Consider the following 22,904-nt stretch of genomic DNA (forward strand, 5'->3'; position numbering starts at 1 on the left):
CTTTCATCAGTCAGGGTATAGGGCAGTGGTTCCCAACCTTTTTTTGGCCATTCCCCACCTAATCACCTCTAAAATCCTGATGCCCCCCCCCTTGCTTTCCCTGGAGAGAAAACGGAGGAAATAGATATTATAAGGGTAACTTGGCAAAAGCTCTTTGAATCGCATTTCTAAATCCAATTCAATAAATAAGGTTCTCCCATGACCTCGCGCGCTTCGTGCGACGTGCATGAAGAGCAATGGCGCGGTGATTACGTAATAACTACACAATAAAGACCTATTTTACCCCCAAAAAATTATTCACTCAAAATAACATCTGAAACATAAACTACATATGTTTACCTGATGGAAAATCCAAAAAAAAAAAAATCGAAAATTTGGACCCAGACCTCCTCAGTCGCGCTCAATTGCCCCCCTTAAAAATCAAATTGCCCCCCTGTGGAGCGTACGCCTCGCGTTGGGAACCACTGGTATAGGGTATAGAAGCTGAGATGATACATTACAGTTGTGCAAGACGATGGTGTAGCTGCATTTGGAGGATTGTTCAGTTGGTCACCCTGCTATAGAAATGATGTTAAGCCGGAAAGATTGCAAAGACGATTAACAAGGATGTTGCCAGGACTTTTGGGCATGTGCTATAGGGAGAGGCTGGATGGAAGGCTGAGGGGCAATTTTAGTGTTGTACAAGATCGTGTGGTGAATACATTATTTTACCCAGAGTTGGGGAACTAGGTGAGAGGGGAAAGATTTAATTGGAACCCGAGGGCAACATTTTCACTCAGAGGGTGGTGGGTGTATGAAATAAGTGGCCAGAAGAACTAGTTGAGATGGATCTTATAACAATATTTAAAAGGCATTTGGACAGTTACATGGATAGGGAAGGGTTATAAGGATATGGGCCTTTACAGGCAGGTGGGACTGGTGTAGATGGGTTATTTTGGTCAGCATGAAGTTGGACAAAATGTGCTGTATTACTCCATAACTACAACAGCAAAGCTAAGAAATAAAATTGCCAAATAAATCAACATCCACGGCTCAAAACTATGCCATTCCTTTACAAATTGCCTCAAAGCAAAAAAATGAGGGACTACTATATCCACCCAACCCCAGTTCTGTCTAGCTGAGTTTGTACTTGTCCTAGAAGAGGTTTAACCATCATTGTGCTTCAGCTAGAGCATCAGACTCTCCCTACTGTTATAAGATTGTTTGCCAATTAAGCAACTGTAACAAAAGATGATTATCAGAGTAATTTAGTGATATTTTGTCCTCTGCAGACTTTGGTAGAATTTGTGCCCTTGAATATTTCAATGTCCTTGAGTAAGCTTTAATTTGCCAATGTTTGATGGGTTTGTGTGGCCATTATGCAATAGCAATTACAATGATTGTTTTGTCTTCACTCAGCATATAATAACATTTGCTACCCTCCTAAGCCATTACTTTTCAACCAAATGTGGTTGTATAAGTGTAGCTGGTATATTAACTTTATCCACCTAGAGCTTCATGATTACAGATGTACTTGATAAGTAGACAAATAACTTGAGTTGACAAAGCCCCAGTACAGAAACCTTTCTGTATCTACAGTTGAAATTCATTTAAACCACAATTTACATTAACGTATACAAAAGTGCTCAGCAATTAAGAATTAAGCAATCATGCTAAGAGTTGTCTTTCACCAAAGATGAGTTTAACATCTGGTTGCAAAGTTACTAGAGAGTAGTCTGAGGGATAAGATATGTGCATTTGGATGGTAGGCTGCCCTGGAAGGCTAGATTGCATGGGATCCAAGGAGAGATAGCTGAATGGGTAGAAAATTGGCTACATAGAAAGACGCAGAGGGTGATGGTGGAAGGTTGTTTTTTTTGGACTGGAGGCATGTGCCTAGTGGTGTACCGCAGGGATTGGTGTCAGGTCCATTGCCATTTGTTTTCTATAATCAATGATTTAAATGAGAACGTACAAGACATGATTAAGTTTGCAGATGACACTAAAATGGTTATGTTTCAGTTTTGAGATATCTAAACTGCCTTGATTGAGATTTGTCCAATACAAGTCCAGTTTATTTGCACAGCTGAGTGATACCTTTTGAACATGTTTTAATTGTACCATGTAAATGAACTGATTCACAATTAGCACATTTGTTCTCTAAGGTTACTGCTTAAATTTGAGCAGTAAGCACCAGGCCATTAACCAAAACATTAAGGACATTTTAAAATCACAACATGGGATGGGAAATTCAAGTTGTCATTTAAATGCTGATAGGAATATCCCCATGAAATATAAATGAACAAATTGCATAATGTAAGTATTGGTATACATTGCTTCAATTGCAATGATATACAATCTCCATCTCAATCCCCGTGGAATGTCTAATTTAGCTGCCAATATTGAAAACTGGTGCAAGATAGCCTTGCTAAGTATTGGATCACACTTGTACCCACTCACATGTTCTGGGGCAATCTATTTTACCTGTAATGATAATTAGGCATTGAGGCAGAAGGACCCCACCCCAGACAAGTAATATGCAGGGGTGTTATCTATTTGAAAGGTGACTGTCACATTTCATAAATACATGCACAATTAAAGTAGAAAGACCATGTGTGCTACTTAAAAAGGTAGCAACAATTCAATTGATTCAATCATGCTTTTATTAATCTTTACAAAAGGGGGAAAACCTTTGATTTAAAAAATTAAATCTGGTCACCCAAACAATTTAAAAAAGGGGACTGACCCACTTTTATGGCGATACCATCATTTAAAAAAATGGGATTCTTGAGCCTCGGCTCAGTTCAGCTTCTGGTAAGAGATTAAAATACTGAATGCTAATTAAAAGATTCCACTGTTCAAGGATGCCAACTGCTGACAAGATCAATGCAGAAACAGTTCAATGCTAATCGCTACCTTCAGAAGACGGGTCTAAACAAGAGGCACTAGTACCATTCCAATATTTAACTTTCACATTGGCATTTGACAAAATAGTTGATTAGATTCCCCTGCTCCACTGACTGGAGACCATTATATTTACGGCGGTCCCAATTATTGAGTTGAGTGTTAATTGTTTAACGGTACAAACACCCAGCTGCTCACAAGACATTCCAGGGTCGATAACTAGCTGAGTGATACAAGCATTGAGGTTTAAATATATCAAATATTCAAAACCCAAGAGCAAGATAATGAGGGCAGAGAATAACAGGATATAATCTGGCCCTTTAGCTAACTAAATTGCCTAACCACCTGCTCCTAGCCCTCAATCTTTGCTAGTCACTTTCCTGTCCAAGTATCTTGGTTGTCATAATTAAACTCCACATCTTCCTCGGACAACTCATTCTCTGTACACACCTCAAAGTTGGCCCTCAAGTCACTTTTAAATCTTTCTCCTCATTTAAGTCCATGCCCTCTAGTTTTACACTCCCCTACTTGGGGAAAAGACTGTTCATCTTATCTATGCTCATCATTAGATGTCTCTTGGGGGCCAGCCCTTGGTCTCCAATGCTCCAGGGAAAAAAAGACCCAGCCTTTTCCAACTGAAAGCCGCAAATCCCAGTAACTTCCTCAAGTTTGGGAGCTTTCCATGTTAGTCTTCCTACAGCAAGGCAACCAGAACTGTATACAGTGCTTCAAATATGACCTTACCAACATTTTGTACAGCTGTAACATTGCATCCCAGTGCCCTGACCAACAAAGGCATGCATACCAAACACCTTCAGCACCCTGTGTCCCCACTTTCATGGAATTAAACTCTGTCATTCCCCAGCCCAGTGGTTCGGTTGATCAAGATCCTGCTTTAATTGTAGATAGTCCAGTACAACCATCAATTTCAATTTAATTTGCAAACTTATTAATCATGCCACCTACATTCACATCCGGAATTTAATCGAGGCACACCATTTGTTACAAGCTGCAAGTCTGCAAAACAATCCTCCATCACCACACTGTTTCTTTCAAGCCAACTTTATATCTAATAGGCCAACTCGCCCTGGATTCAATGTATTCTAACCTTACACACCAGCCTACCATGCAGTACCTTGTGAACAACATTTATTGCTCTTTCCTTGACTTTTTTGATTAAAAAAAAAAAAAAACTAATTTGAGAAACAATTTCCCACAGATATTCTGACTATCCGTAATCAGCCCATGTCTTTCCAACGTGTAGATCCAGTCTCTCAGAATCACTTACAAACATACCCAATGATGCAAGTCTGTAGTTTCCAGGCTTTTTCCATGCACCCCTTTCTTAAATAGAGGCACACCATTAGGCATCCTCCAGTCTTCTACCACCTCGGCTGCGGTGATCCCTGACAGATATCTCTGCAAGGAGTCCTGCAGTTTCTTCCTGAGCTTCCCACAATGTCCTAGGATATACATGATCAGGTATTTATCTACCTTAATGTGTTTTAAAACTTCCAGCACCTCTTCTGCAATGTGCAATGTGAACTCTTGTCAAGACATCACTGTTACGTAATCCAAGTTCCCTACCATCCACATCTTTCTCCACAGTAAATAACGGAAAGTTATTCATTCAATACGTTACCCATGTTGTGGCTCCACACAGGCGACCCTGTTCATCTTTAAGGAGGCCTATTCCCTCTCTAGCTACTCTTTTGCCCTTAATGTACATAATTCTTTGGATTATCTTTTATCTTAACTCCTTCAGTGACCAGATTTACTACATAACTAAATATTCACTGTCCACAAAGGCTCATTAGAGAGGAACCCATAAAAGGACAGTACTTCATTTATTTTATTTAGGTGCTGCACTATTGACAGGTGAGATTGAGTAGACCAGCCAACTATAAGATTAGAGCATGGCATGATACAACAGAAGGCTGAAACTGAAGGACAGGTATATGCAACCTTACTTCCACTAATTGTGTTGGATGGGATAAGGTGGAAATGTGTCTGACCAGTCAGTCCAAAACAAAAAAGAATAAGTAGATTTGTAAAAGGAAAAATTAGGCAATTTCAATGTGAATTGTGGAAGAGCACTAAACAGTGAAGGGGAGAGAAGAAAAAAAAAAGCACTGCCCCCAAAGCAGCTAACAGCATCTCAGCAAAGCAAATAGCAATGGGGTAGAGCATATTAAAAGGGAAAAAGGCAACATGGAAAGCTTTGTCCACTCTTCATCCAGGATTTCTCCTGGGTTTCTTAATTCACACCAGCTTCCTTACCTAGTCTGGTTTAAATGTTGGGGATCTGGACATGGACTGAATGGTCCCAGATCACCTACTCATTAAATAAATAGAGCAGCCCCCTCAACTCACTCAGACTCATTTGCCATCAAATTCTAATCATAGGCCACCATAAAGCAGCCTAAACCTAGGGTGAAAGTGGATTTCTTTTCCTTTGCTCCACACGAGAACAATACATTATAAAAATAAATCACATACACACACACACACAAAAACAGCAAACTAAACAAAAACAGCAAAGCTGAAACAAGCACACAATTGACACGCAGTAGCATTGGATCAGATTCCTTAGGATTACAAAAAGAATTCATGGTGATTTAACATTTAAGGCAGACACTGGATTTTTGGCTCTTGCAGGGAGGAAGATTTAAAAAAACGAGGTGGATTGGTGGCAAGGGGATGCCCCAAGCTGAGATACATTTCCAAATGACAGGGTGGGGCAAAGATCTTATAGCTCCTTTTGGGGTGGGGGTTGCACCAGAGAAAAAAGGTAAAAATCCAATATCAAGACAGAAAACACTGGACGTGTACAAATCAGAGAGCAAGTGAAGTATGAATTAAAAAGTAAAAAGAGACCTGCCAGAATCCAACGCTCTTGGAAGAAATTGGCATGTGGGAAGGCAAAGCAGCCACCAGCAATATCTCTCAAATTGTGACAAATAACTGGACGGAAATTTGTTGGACTTGTAAGCAAAGCCCCTTTCAGCGGCAGGCTGACCTGCACCTGAAAACTGGAGGAACCTTGGGGCGAGGAAGAGTTTAAAGTCAATTTCTAAAGCAAGTTCCAATTTGGCTTGAGGACCAGGGAAAATTGGGTTCAGTCAGTGGCACGATGCAAAAAGTGACAGAATGTTTAGAAATTTAACATTCATCCAACACTTATGGCAGATAAGGCCTTGAGGAGAATTCTTCCCAGCAGCTTCCTCCAACGTCACCCATATTGCAGAAGTGTGTTTCTCCATATCCTCACCAGCAGTCACTTAAGTCTTTCCACAAGTCCTGGTGTAAGTCCAAGGTTGAGCAGCTGTGTCGTTGAGAACTGTGTTATTTGTGGGAGGCTCTTCAGTAACCTCTCCCAACAAAGTTCAAATAGGCTGGGCACCACCAGCCAGATTTTATAGAGAGAATCAGTCCGCTTGTTCTCGTGAATATTGACAACTCCACCGTGTACATACATACAGCCGGCCTGTAAAACACCATGAGCAAGACTAAAACATTATGGCCAGAACAAAATTCAACTTCAGCATTTCAGTGCAAGATTTTCATTCAAGTCCCATTCACATGTTGGGTCAGAAGAATGCTGCCCTAGTCCATGCCCACCTGTTCCAACTTAGTTGGATTGGAGAGCAAAGCTTGCAGTAGCTGTAGGAATGAAGCAGACAGTTTGGAACAGTGATCAGGGTCAGACTGGTCCAGGCAGAAACTCAGAAGTAACTTGTAACAGTACGATATTAGATAGCAGGGTCAGAAACTGTAGATTGCCATGAAGGCAAGCTTCAAGGTGTCCTGCAGGGTCAAGCACTCGGGTTCAACCTGCTTGCTGCTTTTGACAGTGAACTCAATGACGCAAGATAGACGCAAAGTGCTGGAGTAACTCAGCAGGTCAGGCAGCATCCAAGTGATGGTGGGTGGATGGGTGACATTTCAGGTCAAGAGTCTCCTTCAGAACCCTTCTCGGGTCTAAAGAAGCGTCCTGTCCCAAAACACCACCCATTCTTTTTCTCCAGAGATGCTGCCTGACCCACTGGGTTCTTCAAGCACTTTGGGTCAATCTTCGGTATCTGCAGTTCCTTTCTACACACTCGAAGGCTTGAGGATTTATGCAGACATCAGGATAGATTAGTGACCTCCTGCAAATGGATTTGAGGGAAACTGGAACTTCAACTCCCCCTCCCACTCAGTCTCCGACCTCTCTGTCCTGGGTCTCCTCCATGGCCACAGCGAGCAGCACCGGAAATTGGAGGAACAGCACCTCATATTCCGTTTGGGGAGTCTGCACCCCGGGGGCATGAACATCGAATTCTCCCCAATTTTGTTAGTCCTTGCCGTCTCCTCCCCTTCCTCAGCCCCCCTGCTGTCTCCTCCCATCCCCCAGCCTTCGGGCTCCTCCTTTTCCCTTTCTTGTCCCCACCCACCCCCGCCCCCGATCAGTCTGAAGAAGGGTTTCGGCCCGAAAACGTTGCCTATTTCCTTCGCTCCATAGATGCTGCTGCACCCGCTGAGTTTCTCCAGTGTAACCTTGGATCAAATGCTGGTAGGTTTGGTGCCCAAGACAGTAGCATGTCTTGGAAAATCAAAAACTAATGATACAAGATGCTGGAATTCGGAGCAGAATTCAAAGTGCTGGAGTAATTCAGCAGGTCAGGCAGCATCTGTGAGAAAATGGACAGGCGACATTTCAGGTCGGGACCCTTCTTCAAACTAATGGTGGAATCTGAAATGCTCTCCGCAAATGCATCCAGACTTGCCGAGTATTCCAATGCTGTCTTTATTGTAATAAAGCGCATTTAGACAGGATCACTGCAAGGAAAACTACACATTACAGAACACCAAATTGGGTGCAAGGAGGAGATCCTACTGTTGCAGCCTGCAGCTGTCAGTGCCCAGGAGCCATAACAAAAAGTATTCCGTTTTAAGATTAGATTAATAAGCTAATTGTCAACTAAAAGACCTTTGATCAGAGGGAACATAAAGTTCCTCGTCACCATTTCATATCGGTGATTCCCATAGGATAGTGGAAGGGCTGGTGGTAGTGATGTTAAAACCCGACTCCAGTAAAGTGGTAATGCAAGTATGGTTCAGAATATGAAACCCAACTTCACTCACCGGGGTGACTGCTGCAGTGTGGAAATAAGCTGGCTCAGGCATTTCTGCAGGCAGTTTAACCCACTGGAAATTTTGTAAACTGAGCTTCCACAGATCCCCAAGTATCACCTCGCCATTATATCCGCCACATGCATACACATCTGCAAAAGATAATCAAATGAAGTTGTTGCAGTTTGTGCTGAATCATCACCCAAACATTAATAACCCAATATTTACACGAGATGAAACCAGAATCAAATGTTATCATCGTACCCTAAAGGTTTTAGTCAACACAAATGTAGCTGCAAGACATGTATTGCAAATGCCCACACATATCATAGTGTTGGTGATGCTGACTAAGTAATAAATGTTGGCCTTCAAGAACAATCCTGCTCATCTTCAAAACAGTGCCTTCTGGCCCTTACACCACTCAAGTTTAGACAGGGTCACAATTTAACATCACAGCTAAACAACAGTGTCTCTGATGGTGTTGGATTTCCTCAGTATTAGAAGACGTTGGAACCAGTGATCTTCTGATTCAGAGCGCACCACTGAGCCACACAAAGAAAAGCTTCATTCGAAAACTTAATTGTTTCCGGTGATCAAGTATTCTGCTCCAGGCAGTAAAAATGAAATGCAGAATAGCTGCTCATTTGCCAAAGACAGATCGACCATTAATAATCAGCCCGTAATCAGGAAGAGTAGACAGCATAGTGTCAATTTTTCCAGTGAACAGCAAATGTAACAGAATCATGCAAGAAAGGAGGGAGCCAAAGTAGGGAAGTGTAAAATTGCTGCCAAGTGAACGCTTGGAAAGTCATAGCATAATTAAGCAGAGTAATCATGATATTATGATTGAAAGAAAATGTATTTAATAAATGTAGTAGAGTCCCGTGATGTGTAACAAAGCAGGGTGGATAATGAAGAACGTGGATCATAAGATCATAAGTGATAGGAGCAGAATTAAGCCATTCAGCCCATTAAGTTTATGCTATTCAATCATGGCTGATCTATCTCTCCCCCTTAACCCCATTCTCCTGCCTCTGACCTCTGACGCCATGCAATGCACCAGTGGATGCATTGCTTTTGGGGTGCAAACAGGCACCAATAGAATGTTGAAGAAGGGTTTCGGCCCGAAACGTCATCTATTTCCTTCGCTCCATAGATGCTGCTGCACCCGCTGAGTTTCTCCAGCATTTTTGTGTATCAATAGAATGTTGTTGCACAAGAGCTCATGGCACTGAAGCCAGTACATTAGCATGGAAGGAATATTGTTTAACAAGACAGAAAATATTCACTTACCATGTCCTATTTGTACACAGCTATGACATCTTCGAGGTGCTGGGAAACCTGGAGTTAAAAAAAAACCCAAACTGGTTAGGATCTGGCTATGATGATGAAGAAAATGGGAGAGGGACAAGAAATTAACTGTAACCAGAGTAGAGTTCTACAACATAGAGCAGGCTGCAAGACGATTAGGTCCATGCTGACTATTAAGCGCCTATTTTTCACCAATCCCATTTTTATTCTCCCCGACTCATGCACGAAACCACACAAAACTATTTGCAGCAAAAAAAGTCCATGAAGGATTCCACCACAACCACACAAGTACAACTGCAGATAACTCACCTCTGCCAATAATTTGACAAAAGTAACGTCAGCCGCATCATCTTCCATGTAAAAAAAACACCCATAGTCTGTTGATTCAAATTTGCCCTCTTCAAGTTCTTCCCTAGTCTTGAACCACAATCTCTGCAACTTCCTGGAACCTGTGACTCCTGCTGCTCCATTTGTCCATTCGCTCATCTCCTTCAAACCCAATCAATGGCAACAATGCCAGCAACTGCCTCATCTCACCGTTCTCAGCAAGATCCCAATTCCTCCTCGATAAGAATCTTCTCAAAACCCAGCTTTTTAAAGGCCTCTAGGTTCTATCCATAAACCCTCCCATCCTCAGTGGTTCAATGCCCTTTTAAAAATAATTTGAATCTACAAAGGGAAATTAATATCTTCTTTGAGTTTCACAAGTAATTGTTGCAGGTTTTAACATTTAAAAGCCGAGAATTGAAGATGTTTCACAGAGGAGGTAAAGCAGACAATTCTACTGTGTAGTTTTAATTTATAGGAAGGAACTGCAGATGCTGGTTTAAACCGAAGATAGACACAAAATGCTGGAGTAATTCAGCATTTCTGGATAGAAGGAATGGGTGACGTTTGAAAAAGGGTCTCAACCCAAAACATCACCCAATCCTACCGAGACATGCTGCCTGTCCCGCTGAGTTACTCCAGCAATTTTTGTCTAAGTGGTTTTAATTTCCTTTAATAGTTCCATTTTTTAAATCTATACCTCTGATCTTGAGCAAAGTGACTGTGAAATCACCCATCTCTCACTAACTGCTTTAAGGCTCCGGCAGAGACTGAAAGCTGAGAGATGATGTGGCTCTGGTGGTGTCCAGCACATGTGTGAACTAAAAACCAAACAATGAGGGGTTTGTTGTTGGAGAGGATGGAAGGGGAGTGGGCAGGTGGGTGTTAGCAGGAAGGGGCAGAAGACCTGGAGCAAAAAAAAAAGCCCTTAAAACTGCAGTGCTCTTTATTCCTGTTCTATTTGGTTTAATTAGAAAAAGGTACATTCCAAACTTGCCCGTTCTCTCCTGCGGTCTTGTTTGTATCTCCTCCCATGTATTAGTCTCCAGATTATAGGCATGTATCTGAAAATTAAATAAATGCAGACTTTATGCCTTGGAAGTACTGTTCCTTCTCACCTCCCTGTATTTCATCTAGCATAGATCATGTCAATATGGACCAAATCCATGAATACCAAGGCCATTTGTTCTATTGAGTTCCTTCATCAAATGCTAGAGGCTTAACATCCAACTGTACCCTGAACTCCATCATCATTGTTGAAAACATCAACGGCCACGATACCTTACAAAGCTATGTACGACAGTGATCGCAACTTCTACTGAAGTGTGGATGGCCGTTGGCTCACTAGGAGCTCATCCGCCCTTTGACGTCTTATTTTTGGTCCTGCTGGGGGTCCGCAGCCCCCTCCTCACCTGGCAAACCAGGTGGGGGGGGAGACGGTTTAGTCGGCGACTATCCGATCATGGAGCAGGTAGCACGGGATTACATGGTACCCATGGTACACGGAACTCCCCCCAAACTGATTTGTGTTCAAACTAAAGAGCAGTTTTTAAAACTCTCCTTGCATCCTTTATGACTCATTCCTGCAAACTATATTTACTTTGGTGAGCAAATCTATTGTGTAACTATTGCTTGTTATTTTGTTTCTCTTATTTTACATTTGTCCATATGTCATTGTATTTGTAACTAGACCAACTAGATCCCTTTGGGTCCCTGTCATACGGGAGGTCTGGTCCACCAATACAACCCGTTCCCCAACGCAATATTGCACCATTAATCCTTAGCCCTCACGGGAGGCATGGTCCCCCAACTCAACCCATTGCCAAATGTAAGATTTCAGCATTCCCCTGCCTCCCCCAGCAATGGACTTAAAAAAAAAAATCCAATTGCACTTCCCTAATTGCAATACCAATTCACCCTCTCCTTCCTGTCCTGCCAGGAGCTGGAGTAAGTGTTGTATGATGCCAACATTGTTGCAAATGTCAAGTGGAGAACTGATATCCCATTCAGGTGAAAAGTTGGTGGAAGCACTGAGTGTTCCTGAATTGCAACTTTGTATCGCAGTTTGTGGAAAGCTGGCAGGAAGGATTTTAACAGTAGAAATATTGTTAAAGTTGGCTTTTTTAAAAAACTTTAAATATCAATAACTTGTGAAATATAACATCAAATCTGAAGGAAAGTTGACAAGATCGACGACGGCAAAAAGCTGAGTAAGGTTCTTCAAAAATGTTAGCGCTACCGTGTACCGTTTTGGCGTAGATACAATCTCAATCAGGCACACTCACATATCTACAGTGGCTTGCAAAAGTATTCATACCCCTTGAACTTTTCCACATTTTGTCACGTTACAACCACAAACATAAATGTGTTTTATTGGGATTTTATGTGATAGACCAACACAAAGTGGCGCATAATTGTGAAGTGGAAGGAAAATGATACATGGTTTTCAAATTTTTTTACAAATAAAAAACTGAAAAGTGTGGCATGCAAAAGTATTCAGCCCCCTTTACTCTGATACCCCTAAATAAAATCCAGTGCAACCAATTGCCTTCAGAAGTCACCTAATTAGTAAATAGAATCCACTTGTGTGTAATCTAATCTCAGTATAAATACAGCTGTTCTGTGAAGGCCTCAGAGGTTTGTTAGAGAACATTAGTGAACAAACAGCATCATGAAGCCCAAGGAACACATCAGACAGGTCAGGGATAAAGTTGTGGAGAAGTTTAAAGCAAGGAGAGGTTATAAAAAAATATCCCAAACTTTGAACATCTCATGGAGCACTGTTCAATCCATCATCCGAAAATGGAAAGAGTATGGCACAACTGCAAACCTACCAAGACATGGCCGTCCACCTAAACTGACAGGCCGGGCAAGGAGAGCATTGAACAGAGAAGCAGCCATGGTAATTCTGGAGGAGCTGCAGAGATCCACAGCTCAGGTGGGAGAATCTGTCCACAGGACAACTATTAGTCGTGCACACCACAAATCGGGCCTTTATGGAAGAGTGGCAAGAAGAAAGCCATTGTTGGAAAAAAGCCATAAGAAGTCCCGTTTGCAGTTTGCCACAAGCCATGTGGGGTACACAGAAAACATGTGGAGGAAGGTGCTCTGGTCAGATGAGACCAAAATTGAAGTTTTTGGCCTAAATGCAAAACGCTACATGTGGCAGAAAACTAACACTGCACATCACCCTGAACACACCATCCCCACTGTGAAACATGGTGGTGGCAGCATTATGCTGTGGGGATGCTTTTCTTCATCAGGGACAGGGAAGCTGGTCAGAAAAGATGGGAAGATGGATGGAGCCAAATACAGGGCAATCTTGGAAGAAAACCTGTTTGAGTCTGCAAAAGACTTGAGACTGGGGCAGAGGTTCACCTTCCAGCAGGACAACGACCCTAAACATACAGCCAGAGCTACAATGGAATAGTTTAGATCAAAGCATATTCATGTGTTAGAATGGCCCAGTCAAAGTCCAGACCTAAATACAATTGAGAATCTCTGGCAAGACTTGAAAATTGCTGTTCACAGACGCTCTCCATCCAATCTGACTGAGCTTGAGCTATTTTGCAAAGAAGAATGGGCAAAAATTTCAGTCTCTAGATGTGCAAAGCTGGTAGAGACATACCCCCAAAAGACTTGCAGCTGTAATTGCAGCGATGGGTGGTTCTACAAAGTATTGACTCGGGGGCTGAATACATTTGCACGCCACACTTTTCAGTTTTTTATTTGTAAAAAAATTTGAAAACCATGTATCATTCTCCTTCCACTTCACAATTATGCACCACTTTGTGTTGGTCTATCACATAAAATCCCAATAAAATACATTTATGTTTGTGGTTGTCATGTGACAAAATGTGGAAAAGTTCAAGGGGTATGAAAACTTTTGCAAGCCACTGTATATATAGAAACAAGTCGAGACTTTTAATAGTATACTTGACCAAGTGCGACCTGTTAGGTCCCTGTCACACGGGAGGCCTGGTCCCCCAACACAACCCGTTCCCCCAACGCAATATTCCACCACTCACCCATAGCCCCCACGGGAGGCCTGATCCCCCAACGCAACCTGTTCCCCAACGCAAGATTCCACCACTCCCCTGCCTCCCCCAGCACCCACTTCCCTTGCCCCCCCCCCCCCCTCATGTGCTGCAGAAGCAGGAGTAAGTGTTCCATGATGGCAACATTGTTGCAAATCTCAGAGGACTGAGATTCCATTCAGGTGACAACGTGGTGGAAGCAGAGTGTTCCTGGATTGCAACTTTGTATGGAAGTTTATTGTAAACTTGGACTGCAAGGATTTAACTGTAAAAATCTTTTTAAAGTTGGATTTTATAAACCTTTAACTATCAATAACGTGAAATATAACATCAAATCAGAAGGAAACTTGACAAGGGCGACAACGTGAACAAGCTGAGCATGGTTCTGCAAAAAATTGTTGCGCTACCGAGGACGGTTTTAGCATAGATACGAACACACACACACGACAAGACTTTTAATAGTATATAGATACATAGTTATAAAACCTACTAAAACAGTAAAAATTTAGGTCCATTCTACTGTGTCGATAGGTAGCAACATGCAAATGATTATTGATCTGGCACTACTCCAGCTCACATCTGGCATCTGGGAGGATTTAATTATTACCTCACCAGAGCCCAACTTGTTCTGTTCTAGATGTTAGTTTGATACAGATCTCGGAGTGATCCAAGCAAGACTTCCCATACTTATGACCGCCACAGCTCTCCTCCGAATAAAGATCAACACATCAAGACCTGTCTGACGTCCTCCACAAACGTTTACCATATATTCCTTACAAAAATCAGCTAATGAAGACATTTTGAAAACCTACAAATTTATTTTCCCACCAATTCTTACACACAACCCCCCACTCTCCTCTCAGGACTGAGTGTTGTTGATATCCCCTACCTTATCTAGTGGATAGGTTGTCCATGATGTTCCCCCACCCAGTATATATATCCTCTGTCCATCGTGCGCAATTTCATGTCGGTACCTGAAAACACAAATTGTCCCAAACATACTTATTTGAGTGTACTTCCAAGACCTTGGTACGTCCTAACTTAATGTTCTCCTCTTGTCCGCAAAAGACTTCTGCAACTTCCTCTGTTCATACACCCATGGTCAACCTTTAGGTTCCTGCCCATTCTCCCATTCCTAGGAGTGCTTTTTTAGGCTTTGAGCTCCCTCAACGAACTTGCATGTTCATTTGATTGGGAATTCTACCTTGAGACAACAGGAAAAATGTTACATTTTTTAAATGTAACACATCCAATACCATGCTGTTGCACTGCTGGAAATGTACACTTTCAGATGAAGATACAAGAGAAAACAACTGTTGCTTCAACAGTCGCTCCAAATAACTGGTCCCTCATTCCTAGCACCAGTCTAGTAAATCACTGCTGCTCCCATCTCAATTTCTCAACATCCTTCATGAAATCTGGTGCCTAGAACTGAACAAAATACCAAAGGCTTAACATGACTTCCTTGCTTTCCAACAATAAAAGGCCTTTATGCTATAGAAACATTTTTTAGCCACAAAAATTGTGTTGTACATTTCTGGATCAATTTCTACACGCCTTTAAAATAGTCATTATTTATCCTTCCCACCAAAACTTCATACTTTACTGTGATAAATTTAATGTGCCGCGTGCCAGTCCATTTGTCCGTCAATGGCCTACTGAAATCTGTTACGTTTCCAAGTTTGCTGATATCCACAATTCAAGGATATCAATGTACAAAGTGCAAAATGGAAAATGGGGGGAAGGGGGGGGGTAGGTGGAGAGACCGTCTTAATCAGGCTCTTAATCTTGATCCCACCCTAGCATCATTTGATACATTAGCAGTTCCCAAAAGCACCCGTTTAACTAACAGCAAGAAGCAAACAAGAAATTCAATTTGGCAATAGAAGTTAAGAGAGTCAAAGCCAGCCACCTGGCAAAGAACAAAATCATTCTCAACTGTAGATAACCCAAGGCCTCTCCGATAACTAGCAAACCTCCAATGTATGGAGCATTTCACAAGCATGGAGTAGAAAAAAGTGAGACAAAATTAAACCAAAATAGACAGCATCTAGTATATTTAACAGAAAGTAATGAAATGTCAAGTTAATTTTATTTTTTGTATACAATTTGAGGTTCTCTTCTACTTCATAAAGCTGTAACCCCTTCCTCATGTGTACCCTATCTCACCTTTAATAACATTAGTCATGCTATCTTTGCAACTATCAGGTGGATACTGTACTTCATTGTGGGTTGAAAACCCAATGCAAACACAAGTCGCCTTCAACATCCTGTTCTATGCAAACCAAAACTAGAACATCCATTGCTATCTCCGTCCAAAAATCAGGGAGGAGGGTACCTTAAACTGCTTAATGGATCAGTGCAAAGACATGCTGGATTTATGTGGCCATCGTCCAATGATAAAAATGTTACTTCATCGCCTTTTCTTTAAATAGAGATTAACAATACCATTACAGTTGTATCCAATCCCAACAATATCAGAGGCTCGCATATGTTATTTGATCTTGGGAGCTGCCAGAGCAGAAAGTGTTCTACTGTTGCTCACCTTTCTTCTGGTAAGTCACTAGGAGGGTTATTTGGTTTCAGCTGTATCCATTCTCGAGCCGTAAGGTCTAGTCGGTGTAAGTCTGTGTTGTAAACATAACCTGTTGTCCCACCAAATATGTACAGGTAACCATTTATGATCACCATTGCCTGGAAGTTAATAGCAAAGAGAGAGATGAACAACTAAGACAGTTCTCCAAATGGTAGCTGATTTACCATGGATGAAGGTTCCCGTTCCCAAGGTTATGTTATTTTGTATTTCTCCCATTTGAATTGTACAAAATTGGAAGCTTAGAAAAGGCAAGCTTGGAAATGGAAAATTTTAACAATGTTGTTGGCATTGGTGGATAAATCCAGAATCAAAATGCAAAGTGCTAGTGTAGCAAAACAGTTCCAGGTGCAAATTAATAGGAGAATGTACTTAAACTTCAGTTGCAGAAAAGACGACAAAGCTGCTCAATATGTATTATGTAGGTGATATTGGACAGGTAATACTTGGTCTCGTTAGAAAGTAAAGGTTGCCACTTGATCAGACAGGTAGGTATCAGTTCTGTGCTACCGATGGACACAATGCCACAATTTGTCTACATGTTTCCTTCGAATCTTCCATTTCCTGATTTTAAATTGTCTGATAATAATCTTAGTGTCTTTAATAAGGTAAAATATCTTGGACATTTTATTACAGAACAATTGACAGATGAGGATATTTATAAGCAACACCGCATGATGTGTGCACAAGCAAGCATTCTCTTACGCAAGTTTAGTGCATGTACAGATGGAGTGAAGCTGTCCAGAGCATATTGTGCACCACTCTATACTGCACACCTGCGGTCAAACTACAGAAAAGCAAGCTTACAGAGACTTAAAGTGGCTTATAATGATGACATGAGAATATTACTTAAGAGACCCAGATGGTGTAGTGCAAGTGAAATGTGTGGCTGCAGGAGTCAATACTTATCAAACATAAGGTTTAGCACTACATGCTACCAATCCCAGTTGTGGAGACATTGGTATAGTTGTCTCGTTGTACGACACTGATTTTTTTAAATTCTTGATCTTAAACCATGTATTGTGCTTTTGTATGTAATTTATGTGCTTTTGTATGTAATTTGTGTTTAATCCCTTCATCTAAATCATTAATGTATATTGTAAATAGCTGTGGTCCCAGCACCGAGTCTTGCGGTACCCCACCAATCACTGCCTGCCATTCTGAAAGGGACCAGTTAATCCCTACTCTGTTTCCTGTCTGCCAACCAATTTTCTATCCATGTCAGTACCCTATCCTCAATACCATGTGCTCTAATTTTGCCCACTTATCGCCAATCTCCATATATTTAGTAACCATAATTTCTTTGTAGATTTTGTAGAATTTCTACATGGTGAAAACAAAATGTATAAAAATGGCCTTAATTAAAATCTGACAATGTGCACTTTAACCACATGTGATTTTTTTTCTATTACAAATCTCAAATTGTGGAGTACAGAGGCAAATAAATAAATGATGGGTCTGTGTCCCAAACATTATGGAGGGCACTGTAAATAGTTGCAGGACAGCAAACCAAGAACAGATTATGCTTCCAAACCCCTCTGTTATTTCTGGCCTTGTTTCACTGTGGGAAATTACTAGACTGGCCATCACAATCAGACAAACTCCAGCAATTACATTCTGCATGTTAATTTGGAACAATTTAGAGGAAAGAGATAGCAATCTAATTTGTACAGTTGTAAAATGTACAACAAATAAGCAAATAATAAATCTTCATCAATTGAAGATTAAAACTATAAGATTACTATTGGCAAGATACATGCTGGGAGCCAGAGTAAGAGGATACGGGTACCCTTTTAACTGATGAGGGGGAGATACTTTGGAAAGGATAGGAGGAAAGAATGAATAGTATTGCTTGCTATTTCAATAATCATTCAATGACTGCGAGACACTGACCTGCCCATAGATGCGGCTGGGTTTCTTCCCTCGACAATTAAGTAGTGCCCACCGTTTGTAGTTAACGTTGCACACGTGAACATCATTCCCACTGCTCTCGCCAAAAGGGACGCCGGTGCCTCCAAACACCAACAAGTTATTACCATGTAAAGCAACTGGAAGGTAAACAATATTAACATTGCTACATCTTAGTACTCATCATAAACAGGTCATAACTTCTCAAATTAATGGAATCCCTATTCTGTACCGAGTAACAGATTGCCTACTCCAGAGATCTGTACCTAACCTATCCTAAAAATGTACCAGAAAGCACACTGATTAAATCGAGAGGAGTCATGCTTGGTGCTTTGATGGATTCATACCCAGGTATAACCAAGCGTACCAAATATCTCACTCTGCAAACACATTAATATTTAAACTCTTAACCACCACCCCTCCACACCCATATACAACTAGACCCTAAACGTACAGAACCTGCACCCACATAGAACTATTGTTGCTCTTTCTCCTGCTCGTGAGATTTTTTTTTAAACTGAGGTACTGGTTTATCATATCCCCTGGCATTGTTTACACAATAATGAACAAGGTCAGAACATGTATACTCAGAGGACGAGAAGCTTACCGAATAACAAGCTGACTGCAAGGATGAAACACATCTATTCAAAACAGTAATAGAAAGTGGGTCCCACATGGATTAGTGGCAAGATCACATTAATGAATTGGATATAGACTGATCAAACACTAAAATGCAAGTCGACACAAAGGACTACAACCTATAAGAGATGACACTCTTGGAAAAAATAATGTCGGTCAGGGAAGCAAAGTAATGAGTATATTTAAAAAAAAAGTTGTGAATGCAGCAGAACAGCAAGAAAAAAAACACTAATGAAACAAGAATTAATTCTATAGAGAAAGTAGAAATATAGGCGGTAGAAAGTCTTACTAAACTAACACGATCATGTGCAGGTAGACAAAAATGCTGGAGAAACTCAGCGGGTGAGACAAGGAATATGGAGCGAAGGTATAGGTGACGTTTCGGGTTGAGACTCTTCTTCATACATCCCAGCATCTGCAGTTCTTTTTAAAACATATCGTACCTATTCCTTCGCTCCATAGATGCAGCCTCACCCGCTGAGTTTCTCCAGCATTTTTGTCTACCTTTGATTTTTCCAGCATCTGCAGTTCTTTATTAAATATGATTATGTGCAGCCAGATAAGAGTTGGTCTTGGCATCATGTTCGGCACAGACATTGTGGGCCAAAGGGCCTGTTCTTGTGCTGTACTATGTCCTAATGATGCAGAACTGCCAATGTATAAGAATTAGCAAAGGATCAGCCTCCTGGGTTCATTTCCTCTAAAGGACAATATATTTGAAGTTTTTGAAATATTTCAGAATTTTAATTATGAGGACGCAGTTTCTAATTGTGGAAAGAGCAAAACTAATGTCAGTCAATGCAAGATAGTCACCAGAGAAAAAACAAATCAAAAATTAAGGACAATGGGGCAAGAATGAGGCATACCACAGCGACAGGTCACGACAAATATCACAGGCACCATAGATATATAGGAGAAAACAATGAAAGGTTACAACAATAAGCGAGTTCGGTATTCCGACTGCGCATGCCCAGGTCATTGGTCACTCGCTATTAACATTCTCGGCAACGGTGGTGTTGCGTTGTGTGCAGGCCTGCGTTTTGTCCGTGGTCAAGGTCGGGCCCAGGTCTCCAGACGCTATTGAGTTGCTGCTGGGCCATACCCATCCCTTGTCTGGGGGAGGCCGGATGTACCTGTCCCTGTCCGGTGGCGGCCCCCCGACTTGCAGTCGGCGCGAGGGGGGAAAGCCTCTCTCCCATTCCCCAGCCCCTCTCTCCTGCCATCTATCCCTTTGACCACCTCTCCTTTGGGGGAATTACTGCTCAACGATTCCCGTCGCTGCACCAACTGAGGCCGGGTCTGGGGAAATTCGCACTTGGACTCCCCCACAGTAAATGGGACCCGAATCCCTCATCATCGTCACAGGTCACAGAGAGACCGTCGGCTGCGCCTCTTGTTTTTTCCAGTGGCTGTCGGTTGCCCCCCTCGGTGCCGGAGCAGCGGCGGCCCACAGCCGGCGCGGAGAAGCGGCAACATCAGCTCAACTCTGCCTGTCCTGTCGGGCGGGGTCAGTGGCGGTTTGGCAGCGCTTGCGGCACCAGGGACCCGAGTTCGATCCTGGCTGCGGATGAGGCGCGGGTCTGTGTGTAGATAACAATGTCTCTCCGCCAGTACCGTCCTCTCCCCCCCCCCCCCCCCCCCCCCCTCCCACTGCATCCCCCTCTCTCCTGCTACCTGGCACCCCCATTCCTCAGATTAAATATATTTTTTACACATAAATCATGAATAAAGATAAGTTATACAGTTTCTTCAGCCAGCGTTTCGTTCTCTTTGTATTTATAGCGAGTGACCTTTGACAAATCCCATGATTCCTTGCATTTTTCAGAATACCAAACTCGTTTAAGGATGGGAGGTTGTTGGGAGTTCAACATAATCACTGCAGTGCACAAGTTAAGCCCAAACATAGTGACATTTTACACCAACTGCCCTTGCTCTTTGTTCCATCATTTTAACTGCCCAAAAGCTGTAACCTTCACCACTTTACAATCTTCTTAGGCCTTTTATAAACAACTCTCCCTCACTGCTGCCTAGTTTAATACTGTGCATTTTAATCTTCCTGGAGCATGTCAAATAGATAAGACTCAAAAATTTCAGATGCCTAGCCATTATATTTTACAACAGATTTAATTATCATACTAGTGAATTAAAAAAAAAAAAAATAGTACAGGTCTCATAGTGAAAAAGTATACAAGAAATGATGCAAGCTGTACCCGACATTGATGCTAGCTCTCTGGGCATGAATCCCTCTGTACCAACTTGCTGCCAAGTACCAGAAGCAAAATGATATCGCCAGAGCTCTCGGAAAAGTGGGTAAGCTTCATTCCCTGGACCACCCGACTCCTCAAAGTCTGGATTGTAGCCACCAAACACATAAAGGCTTGAATTATCTGCAACACAGCGGTGCCCACTTCGAGCGGGTGGAGCAATGTGACCTGGAGAAGGAAAAGAGGTAAAAGGGGAAAAATAAAATTATTGCCAACTCGGCCAGATCCATACAATTAAATCATAGAAATATTATATGTCACAAAATAGAAATGTTTTAAATAAGAAGTCTTTCGCATCATTAAGATGCCTCAAATGAATACCGGTATTTAGCAAAGTTATCATCTGATCTACATTTGTCTGCCTCAGATTAGAGCAGTTTGCATTCTACATGAATGCTTAATCAAAAAGATATACAAGTAAATCACATTTCAGCTAGGAGCTTTTTTGGGGGCCATAGGCAGGGTAGGTTGAGGAGACAATGCATCTCCAACATCAGCAGGAAAGAGAGTCAAAGAAGGGAATGTTCTGCTAAGGGTTGTTGAGCAGAATGGACCAGAGCAGAGAAGGATGTTCGAACACAGAAAATCCAGCACAAAACCTCACATTTAGCAAAACAATTATTACCAAGCAGTCTGTATTTAGTGATGCTGGTGAGGATATATACGAGCTGTAGCTTACTCGTCACATAATGCCATAGGATCTTTTATATCCAAGCAAGGATTTAAGGATTGCAGACACCTGCAGTATAACAGTGGAGTGTCAGCCTAGATTTTGCACTCAACTCTCCAGAATGGGACTGGTATCCACTGCAAAATTCTGACCCAACAGCAGACCCTTGCTGGCTAACTGCAGATATTAGCTCTTGCCATCCTAAATTGCCACAAATGCATATTAAACACAAATCCTATATCAGAAAGACAGTGTTCAAAACAAGCATATTTCTGTGTTCCCTTTACAGAACAAAGCAAGTCCAGCATTTCCTGAGACACTTTCAAAGTGACAACAGATACCTTCTGGTGACATTCAGGAAACACTGTTTCCAAAAATCATCATCAGGCCAAACTAAGTCACTTGAGGGGCCTGACTCAAGATTGTTAGCCACTAACTAATCAAGAAACACAGTAACATATAAGTGGTTCATTAAAGCATACACATAATTAATATTACCGCATTGCATATTCACTGTGCTGCCTCTCTGAAAGGCTGAAAGCCCCTACTTTCTGCGCGTAATGTCATGGGAAATTGGCTGGCGCTCAATGTACTTTTTTAAATGTCTCAATATTTTCAAAACTATCTAGTTATTGATTCGTCACTTCACAAGAGAATCGCTGCCATATCATTTACCGTAAACATGCTGAAACAGATAATGAATGGAAGTTATGAATGCAGAAACAAATGAGAAGTGGTCTAGACTGAAGTTACACCCAAAAGGATTTAGTAAACAAGTTATGCTTAAAAAAAAAAGGATTTTAAAATCGGGTGTCGCCGCGCACGGCAGCCTCACCAGCAGTCGGTCCGTCATTTCACCCTTTTGATATTTTTTAGTGTGTTAAAAGTATGTTTTATAAGGTTTCTTTTTTTTTTAATGTGGAGGGTGGGGGGGGGAAAGAGGGGAAACCATTTTCTCAGTCACTTCCTGGTTGGAGATGTGTCTTTTCCGAGTCACATCTTTACCACCCCCTTGCGGCCTACCAACTGGATTGGCGCGGCCTTTCCTGCCGGAGACCGACCAGCCAGAGCTTCAGTAGCAGTGCAGCACTGAATTCCATTGCGGAGCGGGACGATGCCTTACCGGGGATCGTCAGGTGGAGCTCCGGAGTGTTTGG

General features: G+C 41.9%; 1 protein-coding gene across 2 annotated transcripts in view; it reads right to left on the minus strand.

Annotated features, from left to right (window-relative positions):
- Nucleotides 1–2,028: 2,028 nt before the first annotated feature.
- Nucleotides 2,029–22,904, minus strand: part of klhdc10 (kelch domain containing 10) — a 32,851-nt gene continuing 11,975 nt past the window's right edge. For both annotated transcript variants that reach the window (XM_055653350.1, XM_055653352.1), the window contains 8 exons: nt 21,024–21,245; nt 18,160–18,314; nt 16,219–16,367; nt 14,563–14,647; nt 10,634–10,700; nt 9,292–9,339; nt 8,011–8,150; nt 2,029–6,370 (listed from right to left, as the gene is read on the minus strand). In XM_055653350.1, the coding sequence (XP_055509325.1) occupies nt 6,161–6,370; nt 8,011–8,150; nt 9,292–9,339; nt 10,634–10,700; nt 14,563–14,647; nt 16,219–16,367; nt 18,160–18,314; nt 21,024–21,245 (1,076 nt within the window). In that variant the 3' untranslated portion in view covers nt 2,029–6,160. The remainder of the gene's footprint in view (nt 6,371–8,010; nt 8,151–9,291; nt 9,340–10,633; nt 10,701–14,562; nt 14,648–16,218; nt 16,368–18,159; nt 18,315–21,023; nt 21,246–22,904) is intronic.

Source organism: Leucoraja erinacea, chromosome 22 (genome assembly GCF_028641065.1).
Source record: "Leucoraja erinacea ecotype New England chromosome 22, Leri_hhj_1, whole genome shotgun sequence".
NCBI lineage: Eukaryota > Metazoa > Chordata > Chondrichthyes > Rajiformes > Rajidae > Leucoraja > Leucoraja erinaceus.